At 40.9% G+C, this 23,486-nt stretch overlaps 2 protein-coding genes across 2 annotated transcripts in view; both read right to left on the reverse strand.

The window, feature by feature from the left end:
• LOC135518543 (serine/threonine-protein kinase 17A-like) overlaps nt 1–5,561 on the reverse strand; it is a 41,954-nt gene extending 36,393 nt beyond the window's left edge. Inside the window, exon 1 of the mRNA XM_064943713.1 lies at nt 5,076–5,561. Within this exon, the coding sequence (XP_064799785.1) occupies nt 5,076–5,254 (179 nt within the window). The 5' untranslated portion in view covers nt 5,255–5,561. The remainder of the gene's footprint in view (nt 1–5,075) is intronic.
• An 11,095-nt stretch (nt 5,562–16,656) lies between these two features.
• The window catches only part of LOC135518544 (E3 ubiquitin-protein ligase HECW1), a 65,756-nt gene continuing 58,926 nt past the window's right edge, over nt 16,657–23,486 (reverse strand). Inside the window, exons 27-28 of the mRNA XM_064943714.1 lie at nt 20,588–20,786; nt 16,657–16,994 (exon numbers count right to left, since the gene is read on the reverse strand). Of these exons, the coding sequence (XP_064799786.1) occupies nt 16,883–16,994; nt 20,588–20,786 (311 nt within the window). The 3' untranslated portion in view covers nt 16,657–16,882. The remainder of the gene's footprint in view (nt 16,995–20,587; nt 20,787–23,486) is intronic.

A 23,486-nucleotide genomic window follows, 5' to 3' on the forward strand; every position in this document is an offset into this window, starting at 1 on the left:
GGTGCCCTTTAGAATGTGCAGTGGCATAAGTTCCTATCCCAAGACTGTGGCAGGCATGTTCAGAGAGCTATGTGGATAAACAAGACTGAGATATTCCACTCGTAAAAACACACTGGAATCTCCCCTCTTTCTGTGTCAGTAAAGCAGAGACGAACCACAGAGACTGCTTCCAAGAACAAAATGGACTAAAGCGATTAGGTAAATCCATTTGAATTTAATAACCTTTTGACTGCATCCCTTTTGATTTAAACGAAACTTTCCAAACACGTTTATCCACAGAAGAAGTGGTCAGAAAGTGACTTTTTGGACCTGAATGACAAAACATTCAAGAGTTAAAGATGATCAGTTTATTCATTTGGAATAACCCGCCAAACCACGAGAAAAGCTTGTCAAACTATATGATAATTTCTTTTGTTTTAAATAAGTCATTTTTAAACCTTTAACGTCAATTATCAAAAAGCGTATAACTTCAGATTGATTTCAGAATCACATATGTTGTAGCTTAAACCTTATTTCACATCATCTGAGTTTGTGTTGTGCCTGCCATCAGTTGAGACAACATGCTCTTAAATACAGGGAGGGTGTCATTCCAATCATAGAATGAACCTATCCCTTCAGATGACTGCAGTCTGACTGAGCGGTGGTAGGCAGCAGCAGGCTCATAAGCATTCATTCAAACCGCACATTCCTCTGTTCGCCAGCAGCTTTTCGCAATGCTTGAAGCACAGCGCTCTTTATGACTTCAAGCCTATCAACTCCCGAGATTAGACTGGCAATAATATAGTACCTATAAGAACATCCAATAGTCAAAGGTCAATGAAATACAAATGGTATAGTGAGAAATAGTCCTATAATAACTACAACCTAAAACTTCTTAACTGGGAATATTGAAGACTCATGTTAAAAGAAACCCCCAGCTCTCATATGTTCTCATGTTCTGAGCAAAGAACTTAAACGTTAGCTTTTTTACATGGCACATATTGCACTTCTACTTTCTTCTCCAACACGGTGTTTTTGCATTATTTAAACCAAATTGAACATGTTTCATTATTTATTTCAGATTAAATTGATATTATTTATGTATTACATTAAGTTAAAATAAAAGTGTTCATTGTTCGTTCAGTATCGTTGTAATTGTCATTATTACGAATAAATAAATACCTGTATTAATGGCACCTGTTTGAACTTGTTATCAGTATAAAAGACACCTGTCCACAACCTTAAACAGTCACACTCCAAACTCCACTATGGCCAAGACCAAAGAGCTGTCAAAGGACACCAGAAACAAAATTGTAGACCTGCACCAGGCTGGGAAGACTGAATCGACAATAGGTAAGCAGCTTGGTTTGAAGAAATCAACTGTGGGAGCAATTATTAGGAAATGGAAGACATACAAGACCACTGATAATCTCCCTTGATCTGGGCCTCCGTGCAAGATCTCACCCCGTGGGGTCAAAATGATCGCAAGAACGGTGAGCAAAAATTCCAGAACCACACGGGGGGGGACCTAGTTAATGACCTGCAGAGAGCTGGGACCAAAGTAACAAAGCCTACCATCAGTAACACACTACGCCGCCAGGGTCTCAAATCCTGCAGTGCCAGATGTGCCCCCCTGCTTAAGCCAGTACATGTCCAGGCCCGTCTGTTTGCTAGAGAGCATTTGGATGATCCAGAAGAAGATTGGGAGAATGTCATATGGTCAGATGAAACCAAAATATAACTTTTTGGTAAAAACTCAACTCGTCGTGTTCGGAGGACAAAGAATGCTGAGTTGCATCCAAAGAACACCATACCTACTGTGAAGCATGGGGGTGGAAACATCATGCTTTGGGGCTGTTTTTCTGCAAAGGGACCAGGACGACTGATCCGTGTATAGGAAAGAATGAATGGGGGCATGTATCGTGAGATTTTGAGTGAAAAGATGAAACATGGCTGGGTCTTTCAGCATGACAATGATCCCAAACACACCGCCCGGGCAACGAAGGAGTGGCTTTGTAAGAAACATTTCAAGGTCCTGGAGTGGCCTAGCCAGTCTCCAGATCTCAACCCCATAGAAAATATTTGGAGGGAGTTGAAAGTCCGTGTTGCCCAGCAACAGCCCCAAAACATCACTGCTCTAGAGGAGATCTGCATGGAGGAATGGGCCAAAATACCAGCAACAGTGTGTTAAAACCTTGTGAAGACTTACAGAAAACATTTGACCTCTATTATATACCCTTTGTTGGCAATGACAAAGTATTGAGATAAACGTTTGTTATTGACCAAATACTTATTTTCCACCATAATTTGCAAATAAATTCATTAAAAATCCTACAATGTGATTTTCTTTTCTCATTTTGTCTGTCATAGTTGAAGTGTGTACCTATAATGAAAATTACAGGCCTCATCTTTTTAAGTGAGAGAACTTGCACAATTGGTGGCTGACTAAATACTTTTTTGCCCCACTGTATATATATAAGAATCGGTCGATTAATCGGTATCTGCTTTTTTTGGGTCCTCCAATAAATCGGTATCGGCGTTGAAAAATCATAAATCGGTCGACCTCTAGAGTGAATAATTTCTGAAGGCACTGTATATGGAAAAAAAATGTAAGTTTATGCATTTTTAGATAGATGTGAAAGGTAACAACATAAAAATGGCCAGAAATTATAAAGTAGTTTGACAACCCTGTTTAGAAACTTTTCAATTAATATGAATATGAACTGTTTATATTTTCTAGTGATGAATGGATGTCTCATGGTATGGTGGGGTATGCAAAATGCGTCAGCTTTGAACATTTCTCTCGTGAATGACCCCTCCTGTCTCAGCCTCCAGTATTTATGCTGCAGTAGTTTGTGTCGGGGGCTAGGGTCAGTTTGTTATATCTGGAGTACTTCTCCTGTCCAATTCGGTGTCCTGTGTGAATCTAAGTGTGCGTTCTCTAATTCTCTCTCTCGGAGGACCTGAGCCCTAGGACCATGCCCCAGGACTACCTGACATGATGACTCCTTGCTGTCCCCAGTCCACCTGGCCGTGCTGCTGCTCCACTTTCAACTGTTCTGCCTTATTATTATTCGACCATGCTGGTCATTTATGAACATTTGAACATCTTGGCCATGTTCTGTTAGAATCTCCACCCGGCACAGCCAGAAGAGGACTGGCCACCCCACATAGCCTGGTTCCTTTCTCGGTTTCTTCCTAGGTTTTGGCCTTTCTAGGGAGTTTTTCCTAGCCACCGTGCTTCTACACCTGCATTGCTTGCTGTTTGGGGTTTTCGGCTGGGTTTCTGTACAGCACTTTGAGATATCAGCTGATGTACGAAGGGCTATATAAATAAATTTGATTTGAATGTTGTGTCATTCAGGTCCAAAAAGTCACTTCTGAGCACTTCTACAATGGGCAAAAATATGTATGGAAGGTTTTGTTCAAATCAAATGGGGTTCTGTCAAAAAAGTGATTGAATACAAATGGATTTACCCTAATTCAGGGGTGAAGTTTGGAGTTTCAAAGCGCCAATGACAAAGTCTTGATGTATTTTTATTGCCGTCGCTGAGTGGAAAGGGCACAGTAGTGTATGCAGGCTATGCTGTAATTATCATGTGCTTCATCAAACTTTACAACATGGAGGGTGATGCATCTAAGTCACAGCTACAACTGAAGACAATTTGGCAATGGCTCTGTGTCAAGTCATAGGCCAATGCTTAGAGAAATGTAGATAATGAAGTAAAAAGACCAATAGTGTGTTTGTAAAATGCATCCATTAGTACTGCAATTGTTATGATGTGGTCCTGACTGCCTGAAAACAGAGGGAGAAAAAGCTCTTGCATGTTTCATTACAGAACCCATCTGCTTACTTTAAGATCTAGCAGGCACATCACAAGGTGTGGCCGCCCACATTGCAGTTCAAACACTCAAAGATATGACTTGAGCAGTGGTGGAAAAAGTACAACACTGTCATACTTGAGTAAAAGTAAAGATAGCTTCGAAAATCACTCAGGTAAAAGTGAAATACACACAGTAAAATACTACTTGAGTAAAAGCCTAAAAGTATTTGGTTTTAAATATACTTAAGTATCAAAAGTAAATGGAATTGCTAAAATGTACTTAAGTATCAAAATAAAAAAAAATAAAAAAAATAAAATTCATTATATTGAGAAACCTGACAAACAATTGTATTATCATTTTTCTTTAAGGATAGCCTGGGGCACTCCAACATCATTTACAAACAAAGCATGTCTTTAGTGAGTCTGCCAGATCAAAAGGCAGTCAGGATGACCAGGGATAAGTGTGTGAATTGGACCATTTTCCTGTCCTACTAAGCATTCAAAATGTAACAAGTACTTTTGGGTGTCAGGGAAAATGTATGGAGTAAAAAGTACATTATTTTATTTAGGAATGTAGTGAAGTAAAAGTAGTAAAAAATATAAATAGTAAAGTAAAGTGCAGATGCCCCCAAAAAACAACTCAAGTAGTACTTTAAAGTATTTTTACTTAAGTACTTTACACCACTGGACTTGAGTGACCTTTGCTGTAGAGAGAATGCAAGCCCACTACTATTCCAGCCATGCATACTTCAGCATTCTCAAACCAAACAACAACAAACAATGGAAGCATGATTTGGCAGCTGGGACCCTGTATTCATGGAAGAACATTGGAGTGCACCAATCATTGTTTGGTTCCAACCAAGTGCACTGCGACATTGGGGAATCCATTGAAAGGATTTGCATTAGCTTACACTGATGTGCACAATCCAAAATACATGTTGCAACTTTTAACTGCTGGACAACACCCCACAACGTTTCATGAAATTTAAATTAAATTAAAGGTGAACTTGTGGTGCCGACAAATGTCTACATAATGACAGCAGGGATGGAGATGTGGCACTACGAAAGGCCAAAACCGTGATATTTGAATATGAATTAATCTAGAAATTTAATATTTTTCTGTATTATATTTTCAATATTTTCACAAGTATGGAAACAGACAGTCATAGTAAGCAAAAAGGTTATTCAGGCTGACAGACAAACTCACAGACAACTTGACAAATTGGATGGATAGATGCCCCCCTGTAATTATTAATTAAGCACGTATAGTACCTGCCAAGTTCTTTGCCCGGAATGATGGTGTAGTCGTCAGTGAATAGTTCATTTTTGATAGGAGTTTTGATTTCGGAGAGTAGCCCACATCGGTTCTGGTTTGGTTCGGCTGCCTGACCATAGTGGCAACGCGTACGGCTTCTTGTCTCACTGGTCCGGGGACTATATTCAGGAATCATCGCGTCGATTCGGTTTTACAGCTTGTTATCTCCTGTCACTTTCAAACAAACCTAACAGCTACTGCAACCAAACTTCCCTAGCTAATAGATGGCTAGTAAACGTTGCCTACAAAGTGACCACAAAAATAGCAGTACTTCGCTGCTTAGGAGTGATAAAATAAGACCGCATGCCTCACGGATATTTCAGATGAGAGAACTGTTACTTTCATGTTCAATTAAATTATGTCGAAGGGCGCAACAATGTATCAATATTTTCAACTCCACTAAATGTTTGTAACCGGGCGATCTGTTCTAACTTCGCTCGCTCATCAGTATGAACAACGGATGAATGAATACAAGTTTACCAGTCAGATACTTTGCTCTCTGTCACCATGGTAACACTCTTGATTGACAAGTAATTTGACCAAATAGGGTGGCGCATGCTACTTTACTACAAGCAGGGGGAAGGCTCTCCACATAAATAAGATCAGCCAACAGTTGGCGCAGTACCAGTGCCATGAGTCTTATTCAATTAAGTTAAATTTGCTTTAAATATCCTAACTAATCGGACACAGCACTACCGTTAGCTCAATGAGAAAGGAAGAATTCCCAGTAAGATAATAACTAATATAATCAATTGATTGGGACTTTACATTAACCTTGTCTAACCTGTATCAGGTTTCATATTATTGTTTCATAGTAACATTTGGGCACATTAACCAGTGAGAGTCATTAGAATAATAGAAGAAAATAGAGTATAATATAATGGAATACTTTATTGTTCATCTTGCAATGGAAACAACTGTTATGTTCCCTCTACCCTCCAATACCCTACAGAAACACACCCACCACAACACATTAAAAACAATAGATTATATGGTGTCTTTTTGTCTATTTTAACTAAAGGCTTGCACCTGAGTGAGTGGGTTTGCATAGCAGAACATGTATTTTGTAGAATCTGCAGTGTATATTAGAGTGCAGAGAATCAAATTCTCCCTCTTCTGGTGAAGGATAGTAGTGCAGAAGTGCACATACTGTAGTAACAGTGGTACTGGTAGTAAATGTAACTTTTATTTAACTAGGCAACTCAGTTAAGAACACTTTTCTTATTCACAATGACGGCTTACCGTGGCCAAACCCGAACGACGCCGGGCCTGGAATCGAACCAGGAACTGTAGTGACGCCTCTTGCACTGAGTAGTAGGAGTGCACTTATGCTGCACTGTGCTGTTTGTTGCTGGTGAGTGGTATGTAGTACCACAGTACGGGTCAGAATACCCATAAAACCTTGTGGTCAAACAATGTTTCTAATCATTTCCCCACCATTTACTTTTCCCATAGGGGATTTTAGACATCAAATAAGGGCTGTGTTTGGAGTAGGTTTACCCTGGCATAACGTTTTGATAACCATGTAAATCTCTCTTGGACAAGGTGACTTTTATTTTAAAAAATAAAATAAAAAAGTGACTTTTATCAATAATGTATTTATCCCCCAAAATGAGATCCTAATTAGCTGCTAATGTCGCTATGACACATCTACAAATGCCTGTCTCAAACTTCCCGTCACTCACCAGGGATATGATGAGACGAGATTGCTGAATCGAGGCAAAGTTAAGGATTGCTGGATTAACTAATGTTAGCTAAATTTAGCAAGAAATACATTGGCTAAATTGTTTATTTACTGTACACAATACATGGTATCTAGCTAGCTCATGGTTAGCAACATTAGCCTGGCTATGGCTACATTAGCCGTCTATTTGTCTAGCCATTTAAATGCATGAGAAGTTTATAAAAAGTTTAGCTTTCTTTGGCTTTTATAAACCAACAGTTTATCTTTCTAGTTCACTCGCTAGCTATTATTTGCTATTATTTGTTATTTGTTAGGTATCTTTGTGTCTGTGGGTGAGGAGCCTACTTCAAGTAATGTTAGCCTAATACTTGACTTGTAGCTACCTAGCTAGCTGTATTATTTTGGTCTGGCTTTTTGAGAAGTTTCAGATGGACTGATTAGCTCTTATCTCTTGAGTCAAGCAGTGTGGTTACTTTACTGCGGGAAGACATTGATCTGTTTTCCTCTGGTCAGCAGATCATTAGTGTAGCCAGTAGGCAAGGTTATGTGATCTTATTTAGTCTTACTTGCTATGGTGGGTTTTAAATTATTTGGTATTCACACATTTGTTTTTGAGGTAAAATTACTGCCATGTTATTGATGCCAAATTGCACCTTCTCTATTCTAATTGGTATGCCTAAATCTTATCACCTTGCAACTCGGTAACCTGTTTCAATCTAGAGCAGTATTCTCCTGCTTTGTCCTGTTTGTCATTGCAGGAGGTCCTGGAGAGCAGGAGTGTGTGAACAGTTTTGTCCCAGCCCAATTCTAACATCTGACGAAAATAATCAATATACCAAATCAAGGTGATAGGGTATAATTTATAATCAGGTTTGAGTTGTAGACTATAATTTATAATCAGGTTTGAGTTGTAGGCTATAATTTATAATCAGGTTTGAGTTGGGCTGGAACAAAAGCTTACACAAACATCTTCCATTCAGATCTTGAGATGTCCACCCTTTTAGTCATTATTCTGTACTATGGATACAATTGGGGGAGGGTTATTTAGATGGTATTTAGGCAATAAGGCTCGAGGGGGTGTGGTATATGACCAATATACCAGGGCTAAGGGCTGTTCTTAAGCACGATGGAACGCAGAGTGGTATATTAGCAATATACGACAAACACCCAAAGTGCCTTATTGCTATTATAAACTGGTTACCAACGTAATTAGAGCAGTAAATATAAATATGTTTTTTCATACACATGGTATACCACGACTTTCAGCCAATTAACATTCAGGACTCGAACCACCCAGTTTATATTGATATACTATACAGTGCATTCGGAAAGTATTCAGGCCCCTTGACTTTTTCCATATTTTGTTATGTTACAGCCTTATTCTAAAATTGATTTTCCCCTCTCATCAATCTACATACAATACCCCATAAGCAAAACAGGTTTAGACATTTTTGTATATGTATTAAAAAATAAAATATCACGTTTACATAAGTATTCAGACCCTTTACTCAGTACTTTGTTGAAGCACCTTTGGCAGTGATTACAGCCTTGAGTCTTCTTGGCTATGACTCTACAAGCTCAGCACACCTGTATTTGGGGAGTTTCTCCCATTCTTCTCTGCATATTCTTTTAAGCTCTGTCAGGTTGGATATGGAGCGTTGCTGCAGAGCTATTTTCAGGTTTCTCCAAAGATATTTGAACCGGTTCAAGTCCGAGCTCTGGCTGGGCCACTCAAGGACATTCAGAGACCTGTCCCGAAGGCACTCCTGCATTGTCTTGGCTGTGTGCTTAGGGTCAATGTCCTGATGGAAGGTGAACCTTCGCCCCAGTTTGAGGTCCAGAGCGCTCTGGAGTAGGTTTTCATCAAGGATCTCTCTTTACTTTGCTCTGTTCATCTTTCCCTCGATCCTGACTAGTCTCCCAGTCCATGCCGGTGAAAAATATCCCCACAGGATGATGCTGGCACCACCATGCTTCACCGTAGGGATGGTGCCAGGTTTCCTCTAGATGTAACGCTTGGCATTCAGGCCAAATAGTTCAACATTGGTTTCCTCAGACCAGACAATCTTGTTTCTCATGGTCTGAGAGTCCTTTAGGTGCCTTTTGGCAAACTCCAAGCGGACTGTCATGTGCCTTTTACTGAGGAGTGGCTTCCGTCTGGCCACTCTACCATAAAGGCCTGATTGGTGGAGTGCTGCAGAGATGGTTGTCCTTCTGGAAGGTTCTCCCATCTCCACAGAGGAACTCTGGAGCACTGTCAGAGTGACCATCGGGTTCTTGGCCACCTACCTGACCAAGGCCCTTCTACCGGGAGGCCAGCTCTAGGAAGAGTCTTGGTTGTTCCATAACTTCTTCCTTTTAAGAATGATGGTGTTCTTGGGAACCTTCAATGCTGCAGAAATGTTTTGGTACCCTTCCCCAGATCTGTTCCTTGACACAAAACTGTCTCAGAGCTCTACTGACAATTCCTTCGACCTCATGGCTTGGTTTTTGCTCTGACTTGCATTGTCAACTGTGGGCCAAAAAAGTATTTAGTCAGCCACCAATAGTGCAAGAGGCCTGTAATTTTCATCATAGGTACACTTCAACTATGACAGACAAAATGAAGAAAAAAAATCCAGAAAATCACATTGTAGGATTTTTTATGAATTTATTTGCAAATTATGGTGGAAAATAAGTATTTGGTCAATAACAAAAGTTTATCTCAATACTTTGTTATATACCCTTTGTTGGCAATGACAGTGGTCAAATGCTTTCTGTAAGTCTTCACAAGGTTTTCACACACTGTTGCTGGTATTTTGGCCCATTCCTCCATGCAGAGCTCCTCAGTGATGTTTTGGGGCTGTTGCTGGGCAACACAGACTTTCAACTCCCTCCAAAGATTTTCTATGGGGTTGAGATCTGGAGACTGGCTAGGCCACTCCAGGACCTTGAAATGCTTCTTACGAAGCCACTCCTTCGTTGCCCGGGCGGTGTGTTTGGGATCATTGTCATGCTGAAAGACCCAGCCACGTTTCATCTTCAATGCCCTTGCTGAAGGAAGGAGGTTTTCACTCAAAATCTCACGATACATGGCCCCATTCATTCTTTCCTATACACGGATCAGTCGTCCTGGTCCCTTTGCAGAAAAACAGCCCCAAAGCATGATGTTTCCACCCCCATGCTTCACAGTAGGTATGGTGTTCTTTGGATGCAACTCAGCATTCTTTGTCCTCCGAACACGACGAGTTGAGTTTTTACCAAAAAGTTATATTTTGGTTTCATCTGACCATATGACATTCTCCCAATCTTCTTCTGGATCATCCAAATGCTCTCAAGCAAACTTCAGACAGGCCTGGACATGTGCTGGCTTAAGCAGTGGGACACGTCTGGCACTGCAGGATTTGAGTCCCTGGCGGCATACTGTGTTACTGATGGTAGGCTTTGTTACTTTGGTCCCAGCCCTCTGCATGTCATTCACTAGGTCCCCCGTGTGATTCTGGGATTTTTGCTCACCGTTCTTGTGATCATTTTGACCCCACGGAGTAGGATCTTGCGTGGAGCCCCAGATCGAGGGAGATTATCAGTGGTCTTGTATGACTTCCATTTCCTAGTAATTGCTCCCACAGTTGATTTCTTCAAACCAAGCTGCTTACCTATTGCAGATTCAGTCTTACCAGCCTGGTGCAGGTCTACAATTTTGTTTCTGGTGTCCTTTGACAGCTCTTTGGTCTTGACCATAGTGGAGTTTGGAGTGTGACTGTTTGAGGTTGTGGACAGGTGTCTTTTATACTGATAACAAGTTCAAACAGGTGCCATTAATACAGGTAACAAGTGGAGGACAGAGGAGCCTCTTAAAGAAGAAGTTACAGGTCTATGAGAGCCAGAAATCTTGCTTGTTTGAAGGTGACCAAATACTTATTTTCCACCATAATTTGCAAATAAATTCATTAAAAATCCTACAATGTGATTTTCTGGATTCTTTTCCCTCATTTTGTCTGTCATAGTTGAAGTGTACCTCTGATGAAAATCACAGGCCTCTCTCATCTTTTTAAGTGGGAGAACTTGCACAATTGGTGGCTGACAATACTTTTTTGCCCCACTGTAGCAGGTGTGTGCCTTTCCAAATCAAGTCCAGTCAATTGAATTTACGACAGGTGGACTCCAATAAAGTTGTAGAAACATCTCAAGGATGGTCAATGGAAACCGGATGCTCCTGAGCTCAATTTCGAGTCTCCTAGCAAAGGGACTGAATACTTATGTAAATAAGTTATTTCTGTTTTTTTATAATAATGGCAGCTGGGATTGAAGAAAAACAACTATTTTCTCTTTGTCATTATGAGGTATTGTGGTTAGACTGAGGAATTCCTAAAAAAAATATATATTTTAGAATAAGGCTGTAACGTAACAAAAGGTGAAAAGAGTCAAGGGGTCTGAATACTTTCCGAATGCACTGTGTATATATAACGCATGCTCCACTCTCAAATTGAAGTTTAACTTGTTGACTGATACTACAGTGGCGGCGCCTGCTAAGAAGAAGGGAGTAGTTGCAGACCAAAAGAATGCAGCCAAGGCAGCACTGGTACACACCTGCTCTGTCTGTTGGGTGAGTAGTATTGGTTGGTACCGTGTGTCCCTTTAGGTTACTATCCATGTGTAGACTATTGTACTGGCCTGTGTGGTACTGTCTTTGAGAGCAAGCTTCCCAAGTCTCCAATGTTCCCAACACCAGTTGAAGTGACCACACACACTGAAATTGATCTTCAGCTGGGGTAAGGTTCTTCCATCATTCACACACAGTAGACAGCGTGAACCACCATGTTGTCAACTAAATGTTGTCCTCAAGGATGACGTTGTATTGTGTATGGCTCAATCTGTGGAAATGCTGTGATCATTCATTGTCTTTAATGTCGTGATTCACCAGAAACACGATGACCATGATTTGAATGCTAAGACGGAATGACATCAAGGGACACACACTGAGACCCAGAGTATGACTGGACATGGGCCGGATATTTGTGACAACGACCTAAAATGGGTGCAGAAGCACACCAGCACCCCAATTTATATTTATTCCATGGCCATCCATCCCTCTAGCTACCTAACCCTTATTTCACACATTTAATAACATTTAGACTCGGTAACAAGAGTTGTGTACTGTTTGTGCTACGTTTTTTTCAGCTGTGTAATGCTGTCCTGTTTATTCTGGGGTTCGGACTGAATGCAATATTAAATGTGCTGCTCACAATTGACAGCAGCGACATGGACCAACAATTGACAAGGGTGTTGATATAGCTGTATTTAGGCATGGCTTCCTTGTATTGAGTCTGTATATTCATAATTCTACTGGAGATGACCCAGTATTTTATATTAAACCTACCTTACACATCCAGTTGTTTCTCTATTTGTAACTCAACCACCCAACATGTTTTACATTTTGTCTTATTTTTGTTGGTCTAATTCCTAAAATGGAAAAGCAGAATAATCTGTGCTCTCTCGGATAGTAACAATAGTTCACACTGTGCTCGTTGATGTCCCAGGTTTGTGGCATTGATGAATCAATCATTTAAGAAAATTATATATAGATTAAATACTGGCTGAAAGAGAAAAGGATCTGGTAAAATAAGGGTATGTTGCTAATATCATCTAGGTAGGTAGCCTAGTATTCATGGCACATTGTAAAGTATTTTATTTCTACTATATATTTTTGCTTTTTTATATATATATATATTTCCCTGTTTTCTGCCCAATTTCGTGGTATCCAAATGGTAGTTACAGTCTTGTCTCATCCCTGCAACTCCTGAACGGACTCAGGAGAGGCGAAGGTTGAGAGCCGTGCGTCCTCCGAAACACAACCCAATCAAGCCGCACTGCTTCTTGACACCATGTCCACTTAACCCGGAAGCCAACCGCAGCAATGTGTGAGAGGAAACACAGTGCACTGTGCCCCGGACTGCCACAGGAGTTGCTAGTGCGTGATGGGACAAGGACATCCCTGTCGGCCAAACCCTCCCCTAACCTTGACGACATTGGGCCAATTGTGCGCTGCCCCATGGGTCTCCCGGTCACGGCCGGCTGCAACAGAGCTTGGACTCGAACCCAGAATCTCTAGTAGCACAGCGATGCAATGCCTCAGACCACTGTGCCACTTGGGAGGCCCTTAAAGTATTCTGTACAAGACAAGACCAACTGCACAAATAAGCCAACAAATATTAGTAAGATAAAATATGGAACAGTAAATGACAATGTTCAATAGATCTTTTGTTTTGGATCAAGGTAGCTAGCTGACAGCAAAGGTGTCAGCTAGAGATGACTTGCAGAAGCTTGTCTACTTTGATGCTAATTAGCATTTCTGAATCTGAGAGGAAATAGAGCTGATTATATTGATACAAGTTTCCTTGTCCGAGAGAGATTTACATGGTTATCAAAACGTCATGCCAGGGTACGCCTACACGAAACACATACCTTATTTGAAGTGGTTCTAAAATCCCATATGGGAAACATTTATGGTTAAAAAAAGATTGGAACCATTTCCGTGTAAAACCACGTTGGTTTTATGGCTATTATGACGCATCAACTGTGGGGCTCCATAGATTAGGAGCCTAGTTATCAAGGTCTCAAACATTCCTCTACCTTATCAGGCTCTTTAATCCTGAAGCTACTATGGTAACATTTGTACCACTGGCATTTTGGTTTTAGTGGCTCTGCCAATATCCATCTATTTCACTACATTGAGGTCAAACATATTCAAAGGGACTAGAGACAAAGGATTAATTACAAAGTGATTGTTTATTGACATTCGTGTACAGTGATATGAGTACATGGAGCGAAAGCACAGCCTGAGAATTTAGTGACCTGTCATCAAACCAAATTTGATCATAAAACATGTCTTTCAAAATGTCACAATTCTGAAAGACAAAAGTCCTACAGGACAAGGAAAGTTAAAAAGGAGAGGACAAAGTACCAATTTCCATAAGAGGGAGCCTTTTATCAAGTCATATCAACAAGGTATAGATGCTAATGCTAATCTATATCACAACCTTTCTGCCAGTTTTTGACTGATGATTGGAAGATCTACTGTTACCTTGCTGTTCCCAAGGGGATATAACATGAAAAATAAATAGGCAAATAAAAAGATTAGATCTTTTTTAAATCACAAAAATAAGGTACTCAAATTGTAGTACAGTTAGATTGAATTATCGGTGCATTATTTATTTGAATGCTCTGATCAAGCTCTGGTCTTAAATATTTGAATAGTTAATGCACTTAAACAACGTACATAGATCATTTAGAATAATTTAAGGGTAATATTGAATAATTTAAGAGCAATATTAATTTAATAAATATTCTCATATTATAGGATCGATCATACCAAGTGATGACCAGGATATTCTATGGATAAAATTCTTCATAAAGCCAGTAAAAATAGACTACTGAATTACAGATTTTTTAAAAATACAATGCTAGACAATTCAAACAAAATGACTTATTCTCTACATGACACATTTGTATGTCCCAAATGGCTGCCCAACCCCTATATAGTGCACTACTTTTGAGAGGGCCTGGTCAAAAGTAGTGCACTACACAGGGAAAAGGGTACCATTTGGTATGCAGACATTCTCTGTCTTTGACCATTAAGGATGCAATTCCTACGTCAACAACTTGAATAAACAACCATTTTCACCAGTCAATACCAACATAGAAGATGGATAGATTGGGTTCCCACTAGATGGCCAAACTGCAAAATTGTCTATATCATAAAAATGTATGAAAGAAATCATTTTTAAGGTTAGGGTTAGGCATAAGGTTAGCAGTGTGGATAAGGTTAGAGTCACAGTTAGGTTTAAAATCAGATTTTAAGAATAGAACTAGACAGGGCTCCTGACTTTGCAACTTGGCCAGATAGTGACGAAATGGAACGAGGAAGAGAAAGTGGTCAAGGTTACATTTACAGTGCAAAGGGAAGGAAGACAACACCAACATTTCCCCACAAATTCTAAATGAACAAAGCCATTTTGAAATACAATTCAAAATCATGAAAAATATAAAAAAGGTACTAAATGAAGGCATAAGTAACAAAAAACTATGTACACATGGGGGGGGGGGGGCACATAAAAGTCCTGTTTTTGAAAGCATTTCAATTCCTATGCCATCATTATAAAAACACCTAAACAATACTGGACAATGTTTACCAAACAAAACATTCAAATTAGTATTCCACCTTGTGGTCCTAAAGAGAAACCATAATATTACATCACCCGCTTTGACAAAAAAAAAAATCAAAAAACATGATAGAAACAAAACAACAGTACTTATGAAACAAAACTAACAAGAATCTTCTATGCTCCCTGTTTTTGTAGTAGCCCTGGTTCTTTCCATACAAATATTATACTATGATCATAGTACAACAGCTGTAGCTTCAATCATGGACAATCTACAGTATTTTACAGTATAACTAAGGGGCCATTTAGGGCTGTTTTTCATGAAACCGATTAATACTGGTTCAGGACTAAAAAGCACATTCAATTGAGAATCTTCATTGAAATAGCTTTTTAGTCTAGACCGTGGTATTCAAACTTTTTCAGCGGGGACCCCTTTTTTCTTCAGTCAGAATTTCTGGCGACTCCACACCACCCTAAATCTAATGATGCAACCTGAAAATCTGTCAATTTCGATTTTTACATAAACAAATAACCTTCAATTGATTATATTTTCATATTTTATCAAAATAATAAATTGACTTAATAAAATTTGATTTTTCTAATTATGTTTCTCAAAAACATGACTGCAATTCCCTCCGACTTTGAATACCACTGGTATAGGACTATGCCTAATCTGTGTTCTGGAAACTGCCATTTAGTGTACATCCTTTCAATGAAAATGTTAAAAACAAAGGACGAGACCCCAAGAATAATTGTCAACACTAGACCAGGACAGAAAGGGAAGTTCAACATGATGTTACACTCCATCAAAGTTGCACAGTGCCTCACAGTACAGAATTTACCTCTATGGTTGAGATCTCTCAGTCAGCGTTTGGGCTTAAATTGCAAAGCCCATGGTCCGCATGACAAGGGTATTATTTATGGTGTGAGCTCAATGACACGGCAAGGCTGACAAGAGAACTCTCAGAGTTTAGCCTTTCACATTCTAATCTTAGCAGTGTACAAGTTACATCATCACCTGGGTCTCTACAGTTCCTCTCACTGTACAGGAACTGTGACTCTAATAAGCCTCCTACTGCCACGATGCGGCAAAAACCATTGCACCACTGCATCGGCGTCTCCAATAGTATGTGTGATTCATTAACACATAGCTGGTGTCACTGAGGCAATAACTCATGGAGGCATAGTACAGTATCTTTCTTGGGCGGGAGATTCAGACAACTGTGTGCAGTAAGTACACCCAGGCTGGGCATGGACTCAGAACAGTGAAGGAATTCCTAAAAAAGCACCTGTTCATCCACTCTGAGGAAAACAGTGATGCCCTTATGATGATAAAGCAATTGGTGAAACATGCATGAAACATGCTTTTTAAATGTAACAATGGGAATAAAAAAATGTTTTGGTCTTGTCACTGAATGGTCGTCGGGAGTCAAGGTGATTTCAGGAAATGCTCTGCGATGATTGATAGGGCAAGATTAAGGTCTGGAGAGACGATTTCTAGGGGGTCACCGCCGATGTCACTTCCTCTGATGTCAGAGGTGGCGGGCTGTGGGTGGCAGCCGGTGGAGCAAGCCCCTCCCCTGCATAGTGTCAGCCTCAGTCTTTGGAGCTGGAATAGTCTTATGGGGAAGATTAAACTGATGAGACCACGAGGTGGACAAAGTGGGGGGGGGGGTCGTAGAACAGGCTGGAGCCAAGGTCTTCACTGTTGCATACATGTTGGTTTATGTACAATGTCTCAGATGAGTGATGCAGTGCATGCAAGTTTTAATATGTTTGATCCCTCTTTTTCAAACCCACACCTCAGGTATGTATTGTAAGAAAACAACAACTGAGGATGCCATTTGTCCAGAGTTAATATTTGTACGTAAAAATTAAAACAAGTTTGTTAGTAGGGTGCCAAAGGAAGTCAGTCAGTGGTCAGTGCCAGTGGTTAGTCTCACTCCAGGCCAAAGGTACTGGTCTCCTCCACAGCAATCAGCAGTTTCTCATACAGCATGGTGTAGGAGGGGTAAGGTGGAAGGTCCAGGCGGTTGAAGCACGTGTGAGCCCTGAAAGAGAGGAGAGGAGCGAGTCTGAATGAGACCCCAATATGATATGATTGGTCTATTAATAACGTCCCATATGATGTGTTCATACCGTAAGTCCAGGGTTGTGGGTTTGATTCTTGCATGGGCCACATTCACTATATAGGTGGTTAACTGTAGATCTGACTCGTGGACATTGTTTATCTCTTCCACCAATCATGAGAAAGCCCTAGGTTGAAATGTTATTCGCTAGCCATGCCATTCTCTTCTCCAACCTCAGCCTTATTTAGCTTCCTTACTGCTGACACTGTGCTTCCTACACAATGATAAACACTACCACTTCCTCTCCTCCACAGCGAAATGGGAGCCTTCTCCTTTCTGCTGACTTAGTTAGCTTTAAATGAGATCTTCTCCCGTTTGCCAAATAAATGTCCAATGCAGGTCTAACAAGGTGAAAGATATAAAGCAAATACTGTACAGGCATCAAATATAGCAGTGTTTGCAATGCAACCAATTCAGAGGGATCCATGAAAATTGGAATATGAAAATAGAAGTAGGCCTAGGGGGTTTGTAAGGATTCAGTACTATAGTCGGTACTCATTTCAGCAAATTGAACTTCATATCACGTCTGGCACTAGTGAGTGACCATAATCACGTGTTGGCTCGCCTGGCTTTAGACATCAGCGACGCATAGTGTTGTAGAAGCAATGTATACTGTGTGACCTGGGTGGTGTTCATTATAAGGCACACGTAGCAAAACATTTTGCAATGGAAAATATACACACGGATTTGTCATCAGATAGTAGGCTACGTTCCTGTTTCCCTCTGTTTGGTACCTACTGAACATGACCCAGCCACTTCTCCATCAACAACTCTTTTCACACAAGCAAGAAACCGCATGCTAGTGGCGTTTATACACTAGTAGAAAACACACTGATAGAAGTGACTTTTATGAACCTTTTGCTAGACCACGTACAATTTACTCATTCGTGTTGAAATGACGAATAACGTTATCTGCTTCCAAAGCAATTGTTTCATACTCTAGAAGATTGTCTAAACCAAATATCTTCACCAAGTTTGAGAACAAGGTGGGGGTGTGAGAGTGAGAAGTATTTTTCCCCGCTGGTTATACCTCTCTGTAAAGCTGGCTGGCACTAAGAGCTGATTACAAGGTAGATCTCTAAATGTAATGGTTGAGTAAACACCAGCAACCGTTTCGTTCCTTCCCCACATGGGTAACGTAAGCCTTGATACCACACTCAACGAGCTGTCCATATGAAGAATATGTATAAAAAAAGAGAGGGAGAGAGATAGAGAGCTGGTTACATCCGTCCTGTGGGTGAGAATAGAATGGTTGCACTATGAAAATGTTGGATTACATGACAATATCATGTGGTCTGAATGAGAGCGCCTCAGGTAAGGGAAGTAAAATCAGGAGATGGGACTATGCCTGAAATGGGCAAATGTTTTTCTTTGAGTGACCACCTAATTTCCAATGACAGCTGACTGAGTGCATTTCTGTGGTGTTGATTTTGCGATTTGAGAATTGTCACTGGCAGATAAAATAGTATTAGTTTCAAAATAGATCATCTCATTGATGGAACGGTAAAAGCCAGTTTCTTTGTGACTTTTCTTTGTGTCCAGGACAAAACATTTGCTGCTGTATGGGGTCTCATGCACACACGAAAAAAACAAAAGCTGCCAATCAGCCAGGAAAATAAATTGACAAGGCCATTAACAATACCGAATAAGAAAGAACTGTCCCAAAGTAGGGATTGCAGTCTGTTCTATGTTCTCACTGAGGTCAAATTGGCTGTATTTACACAGGCAGCCCAATGCCGATCTTTTTCTACTAATTTGTCTTTTGACCAATCAGATTAGATCTGTGTAAACGTAGCCTTACTCTCTCGACACCATTCTGTATACTTCTGGCCCTTCTTTGGACACTGTTAACAACCCTCCAGGCAAGCTTCAATGCCATACAACTCTCCTTCCGTGGCCTCCAATTGCTCTTAAATACAAGGAAAACTAAATGCATACTCTTCAACCGATCGCTGCCTGCACCTGCCCACCTGTCCAACATCACTACTCTGGACGGTTCTGACTTAGAATATGTGGACAACTACAAATACCTAGGTGTCTGGTTAGACTGTAAACTCTCCTTCCAGACCCACATCAAACATCTCCAATCCAAAGTTAAATCTAGAATTGGCTTCCTATTTCACAACAAAGCATTTTTCACTCATGCTGCCAAACATACCCTTGTAAAACTGACCATCCTACCAATCCTCGACTTCGGCGATGTCATTTACGAAATAGCCTCCAATACCCTACTCAACAAATTGGATGCAGTCTATCACAGTGCCATCCATTTTGTCACCAAAGCCCCATATACTACCCACCATTGCGACCTGTACGTACTCGTTGGCTGGCCCTCGCTTCATAATCGTCGCCAAACCCACTGGTTCCATGTCATCTACAAGACCCTGCTAGGTAAAGTCCCCCCTTATCTCAGCTCGCTGGTCACCATAGCATCACCCACCTGTAGCACGCGCTCTAGCAGGTATATCTCTCTGGTCACCCCCAAAACCAACTACTGTATTTATTTTATTTATTTAGCTCCTTTGCACCCCATTATTTTTATTTCTACTTTGCACATTATTCCACTGCAAATCTACCATTCCAGTGTTTTACTTGCTATATTGTATTTACTTTGCCACCATGGCCTTTTTTTGCCTTTGCCTCCCTTATCTCACCTCATTTGCTCACATTGTATATAGACTTGTTTCTACTGTATTATTGACTGTATGTTTGTTTTGCTCCATGTGTAACACTGTCGTTGTATATGTCGAACTGCTTTGCTTTATCTTGGCCAGGTCGCAATTGTAAATGAGAACTTGTTCTCAACTTGCCTACCTGGTTAAATAAAGGTGAAATAAAATAAATAAAAATAATAGCCCAGTCAGATAAGCTGCTGATATTTTTTTTGAAAGCAGACAGTTTTCTTTTAATTTCCTTAAAAAATATTCTCGCTACAGTCCTTCCTATGAGGTGAAAGACTATTTATTTTGCTCAAATGTCTGTCCCTAAATAGGGTGTGGCTACCTGCTTTAATAATTCTAAATGGCCACATTTAGCATGCGTTTCCAATGGACCTTATAAGTGTGACAAGTTACAGTACATTTGACCCCAGAACTAGGTTTACTGTACTATTTCCCGGTGTGCACAGAAGTCAATTCAACATCTATTCCAAGTTGGTTCAATGTAATTTCATTCAAATAATGTGGAAGCAACGTTGATTCAACCAGTGTGTGGTTAGTGGAATGTCTTTCTGGATATTTTCATCTCCTTGTAGTGGAATAATTACATTAGTCAATGACATTTCCTCTTTATTCCAGAATAAAACACCCAAAACAGTGCACTCTGCCTCTAAGAATCATGAGTCTGCTTATGCCGTAGTGGTCAAAAACTACTTACAATGTAGTTTGCTTTTATTAAGAGTTGATACTCGTTGATTATAAGAATAAAACTTGTCCGGGAGAGATATGATTCTCATAAGAGGATTCAATTCCAAACGATATATTTATTAATATGTTTGTATATATTCTATCCAGTACCTGGGTAGTGAGGTGACCTTGCCCCACTTCTCGATGCAGAAGCGTCGTAAGCCGTTGCTTCCCCGTAGGGCAGCGAAGCCTTCGTATGGAACGCTGGAGGTGCCCGTCACAAACTGCAGCAGCCGCAGTCTCTGCTCGTTGTTGAAGCGTTCCACCGCGCCCCAGAACCACCGCATCACTATGTGGCCATCATGGTAACCTGGGGAAGGAGTCATTAGGGTTCATTGGTGAGGTCAGTGTAGGTGTAACTGACTGGTACACAACCCTGGTTATCCTCACTGCTTTGTGTTCTGCATCAACCGTACACACATGTGGTTGCTACACACTGAGGGTGAAATGGAGTGAGTCAACCCCTTACTTAGTGTTTGAGAAATGAGCTCATTAATTGCAAATCATTGTCATTACTATTAATACTGTGGACCGAGAAGCTAGCTCCCATTCTGAGAGCAAATGTAATGTTCACCACTTTCTGTTCCATTTTGAAAGTTTTCACTTTAAATTACAAACTGCAATCTAAACAGGGCGCTGTTTGCTTTGGAGGCTGTGGTGAGAAGGGTCACTGCAGGCTTTCCAGTCCAGCTTGTGATCCAATCCATCCAGAGCAAACTGACGTCTTTGCCAAACGAAAGAGCAAACAGCTCCAATTGTGCAGATGATGAGTTTGGCCAATTAAGAGCTTAGCCATAATGAGAACCAGATGAGCAGCCTGGCAGCTGGAGCACGGCCTTCTGGGTGATTAATGAGTTAAGGACGTTTATGGGCATTTCGGGGCTTGCCGGACCCTCCGCCACATCTGTCTGTTCAAAGGAGGCAGAGAGAAATTGCAACGGCGCTCATGATGTGGCCGTAATCAGTTACAGACACACACTCTCTTATGTCAGGTGACATGGTGCGTATGCGCTAATGAGGCCGTGAGACGGATGTTCCGGCATGTTCTACTTGGCGTTGACCGCTCTGTGTCATTACTGCACTGTACCAGGTTTGTCAGTAGGAACATATAGACTCTAGTACTTTGTTATGTAGAAAGGGACACATTGGTTTATGCTTCCAAACACGTAGGCTTTTACATTAAACAGCATGACTGTCAGTGACAGCTTTTCGACCATCACTTGGTCTTTGTCAGTCGTTTTACATTACTACTTTCTTTCCTCCCCTGTGTGGTCTGCAGCACTGTCAGTTTCAGTTTGAACTCTTAGGGGAAAAAAGGTGCTATCAAGGTTCCAAATGAGTTCTTCGGCTGTGCCCATAGGAGAACCCTTTTTGTTTCCAGGTAGAAACCTTTTTGGGTTCCATGTAGAACCCTCTAGGAAAAGGGTTCTACATGGAACCCAATAGGGTTCTACCTGGAACCAAAAAGGGTTCTTCAAATGGTTCTCCTATGGGGACAGCTGAAGAACACTTTTAGGTTCTTGATAGCAGCTTTTTTTCTCAGAGTTGTAGTAAAATGCCAAATGGATCTACCTCCTGGTCCTCTTCCCCTGTCTTACCCACCAAGGGTAGAGACAGAGATGACCTCGCCTACTGAAATACCGGATTGGGCAAAGCCACCAGAAGACGACTCAAGCCAACCAACAACTGAACCTGACTGGTGTCAGGAAGAGTCACCCTCTGCCTCAAGTGACACCTCTGAATGGGAACAGCTGATAGACTCATTGCTGCTAGAGTAATAGGCTCTGTCATAACCAGAGGCCCATATATGCACTGTAAGAAAAGTATTTCCTGTTGTAAGATATGTCATCACCCTCTCTGCTCTGAGGGAATGGGAGGAGCAGCTGATCGGGTGCAGAGAATCAAAAGGTATATAAAGAGACATTTGCCATTACTTTGGCGCTGACTTCTTGAATTCTGAATTCATTTAGACAACCATTTGACTTCGGGTAATTGCCACCTGACTCAAATTACTTAAAGATGCTAACTTGCTTGATACCAGGGTAAGAGTCCGTTTACCTATCGACCAGTTGACCCTGTGTGCAGCATACCGTTGGACCGAGTGTACCGTTGTGCCAACGTCTTAATTGACCAGGAACACTGTAGCACCGGCCGGGTTGCTTGCCCCAGACACGGCGGTAGATCAACGGCAGAATTACCACCTGCTGAGAACGGTTGGAAAGTTGTTCGAATTGACTCTGTCTCCGACTGACCCAGTGACACGTGTACTGTTGTAGCACAGTTCCTTGCCCTGGAATCGCGGTTGCAGGTTATTTGACAATACTATACAGCCTGAGGGCAGGTTAGAGTACTCAGGCTAACTTGAATCTCGAAATTTAGTTGAACCAACGATTCCTCATGGGAGAGATCGATACATAAACTAAATTCTCAGAACTCTGACCGATTGAAACTCCGCTCCTGATCTCGTGGGTCTCCTCGTCATCTCTCAAAGGTAATTAAATAACTATTATAAGCATTTAATATAGAGATAAGTGTTATCATTGTACCAGGCATTTTATAGAGCATTAAGGCAATTGCATGTTTTTGATTAACGCTGTGTGTGACCGAGTAACAATTGTGTATTTTGGAGTGTGTTTGATTGTAAAAGACAAAAAAACAGAGTGTTTTCAAAAATAAACGGTAGTCTTATTTTGTCTCGAGTAAACGGCACGGGAGATAACAACTCTGACACTCCCCGCTACCGGGACACTGGAAACGGAGATCAATGGTCGATGACAGAATGAGTTACCATTAAAGACAAGGAGGAAGGTGTGTCCAGTAGTGATTCATTTAATTGTCTTATCGATCTATCTAAGTTTTATTTTCCAAGCGATACATAGCCGACGGGCAGAGTAGTGAGACTAAGTTGACTAAAGGTCTTCACACTTTAAACTAGATACATCACAGAGGGGAAACACTCAACCACAGGGAAAGCATATAGAGACTGGTAGGACTAGTGCTTAATAATAAC

The sequence above is a fragment of the Oncorhynchus masou genome, chromosome 28 (genome assembly GCF_036934945.1).
Source record: "Oncorhynchus masou masou isolate Uvic2021 chromosome 28, UVic_Omas_1.1, whole genome shotgun sequence".
NCBI lineage: Eukaryota > Metazoa > Chordata > Actinopteri > Salmoniformes > Salmonidae > Oncorhynchus > Oncorhynchus masou.